General features: G+C 46.9%; 1 protein-coding gene across 1 annotated transcript in view; it reads left to right on the top strand.

Annotated features, from left to right (window-relative positions):
• The first annotated feature begins 1,709 nt into the window (after positions 1 to 1,709).
• LOC135527145 (fibroblast growth factor 16-like) overlaps positions 1,710 to 2,348 on the top strand; it is a 30,630-nt gene continuing 29,991 nt past the window's right edge. The window contains exon 1 of the mRNA XM_064955790.1: positions 1,710 to 2,045. Within this exon, the coding sequence (XP_064811862.1) occupies positions 1,772 to 2,045 (274 nt within the window). The 5' untranslated portion in view covers positions 1,710 to 1,771. The remainder of the gene's footprint in view (positions 2,046 to 2,348) is intronic.

The raw sequence follows: 2,348 nt of genomic DNA, 5'->3' as shown, positions 1-2,348 counted from the left end.
GACTGACAGTGACTGACTGACAGAGTGACTGACTGACTGACTGACTGACTGGCTGACTGACTGTGACTAACTGACTGACTGACAGAGTGACTGACAGCCTGAGTGACAGAGTGACTGACAGAGTGACTGACTTACTGACAGAGTGACTGTCTGACTGACTGACAGAGTGACTGTCTGACTGACTGACAGAGTGACTGTCTGACTGACTGACAGAGTGACTGTCTGACTGACTGACTGACTGACAGTGACTAACTGACTGACGGACAGAATGACTGACAGAGTGACTGACTGACTGACTGACTGACAGAGTGACTGACAGACTGACTGACAGAGTGACAGTCTGACTGACTGACAGACTGACTGACAGTGACTAACTGACTGACGGACAGAGTGACTGACAGAGTGACTGACTGACTGACAGAGTGAATGACAGTGACTAACGGAGTGACTGACAGAGTGACTGATTGACTTACAGAGTGACTGACATTGACTGACTGACAGTGACTAACTGACTGACTGACTGACAGACAGAGTGACTGACTGACAGAGTGAATGACAGTGACTAACGGAGTGACTGACTGACTGTCTGACTGACTGACTGACAGAGTGACTGGCTGACTGACTGACAGTGACTAACTGACTGACGGACAGAGTGACTGATTGACAGAGTGAATGAAAGTGACTGACTGACTGACAGACAGACAGAGTGACTGTCTGACTGACTGACAGAGTGACTGTCTGACTGACTGACAGTGACTACCTGACTGACGGACAGAGTGACTGACTGACTGACTGACTGACTGACAGAGTGAATGAAAGTGACTGACTCACTGTCTGACTGACTGACTGACTGACAGAGTGACTGTCTGACTGGCTGACTGACGGACAGAGTGACTGACTGACTGACTGACAGAGTGAATGAAAGTGACTGACTGACTGACTGACTGACTCCGCTATAAAATGGGACCGAGTTGAACGGAGCTTTTCTGTTTGAAATCCGTGCAAGACATGAGGAAACCTCTCTTTGACTTTCTTCAGAGGGAAAATAACAGAGTCCCCGGTGCCGTTTGAGATAGAAGTGATATAGTGATACGACGACAAGCGGTTAAGAGGTCTTTTACGAGTTCTATATGGATGGATTCTGAATGTGGTAGTATGATGTTCTGAAACATGTAGTTTATCAGCTCTGTGTCAACTTCCATCCGTGTTTTAATGATGATTGCGGATTTCATTCCGGAATCTGTTCCTTATTTCAATGCACCACAAACTATCACCAGTTTCCTGCTCTTGGTTCGGTGGTGGTTTTATCAACAGAAAGACACAGAGAGCCGAGCAGGGAGGTTGTCCTGCTACAGTACAGAAGACCAGGGATCCTACAGCGGCATCAGGGCGAAAAACACAAAGGCTGCAGCAGCATCATACAATAATCAAAGTTGGAATGAAACGATATATTTTTTCAGTAAACTCATGATGCGGCACGCAAAGCGGGGATGCCAGCCAGGCGTGGCTTGCATTTGAAAAGACATTATGTATATAACCAGCCTGTCCGGCTGATAAACACACTAATCTAAGTGATGAGTAGTAGAGGACACGTCATTAAATAAAGGAACCGATTTACCGAAGTTGAGGAGGAGGTGAAATACGCGCTACGCCGGGTTGCATACCGTCGTGGCTTTTTGCGCACGGGATTTGACTTCCTATGTTGAACGATAAACTTCCTTGATTCAACGGACATTTTAATTGCATTAACAGATCCCTTCAGTTGAGCGCCATGTCGGAGGTTGGGGGCTTTCTAGGGACACTCGACTTGGATTTACAGAGTTTCCCCGCACTAGGAAGTATGCCCTTGGCAGAGGCGCCAGCGGGGTTACTGGATGAGAGGCTGGGACAGATCGAGGGGAGGTTACAGCGAGGCTCGCTGACGGAATTTGAGCACCTTAAAGGGATTCTGCGGCGGAGGCAGCTGTACTGTCGAACCGGATTCCAGCTGGAGATATTCCCCAACGGGACCGTGTACGGGACAAGACAGGACCACAGCAGATTCGGTAAGCTTCCACCAGTTGCATGTGAACGTGGTGTGGTTTTGTGCGCAAAGACTAAGAGCAACATCTTTTGCAACAACTTTTAAATTTGACACCTGGTTATTTATTTGCCGGGTTTCCTTTCACAAGGAGTTGAGATGCCTTTGATGATAGAGCAGCAGCTTTTTCTGTCTTTCCGGTAACAGAAGATGTGTCATATTGAACCGTAACAGAAGATGTGTTATATTTAACCGGTAACAGAAGATGTGTTATATTTAACCAGTAACAGAAGATGTGTTATATTTAACCGGTAACAGAAGATGTGTT

The sequence above is a fragment of the Oncorhynchus masou genome, chromosome 32 (genome assembly GCF_036934945.1).
Source record: "Oncorhynchus masou masou isolate Uvic2021 chromosome 32, UVic_Omas_1.1, whole genome shotgun sequence".
In the NCBI taxonomy this organism is placed as follows: Eukaryota; Metazoa; Chordata; class Actinopteri; order Salmoniformes; family Salmonidae; genus Oncorhynchus; species Oncorhynchus masou.
This window is presented reverse-complemented; position numbering and strand designations above follow the sequence as displayed.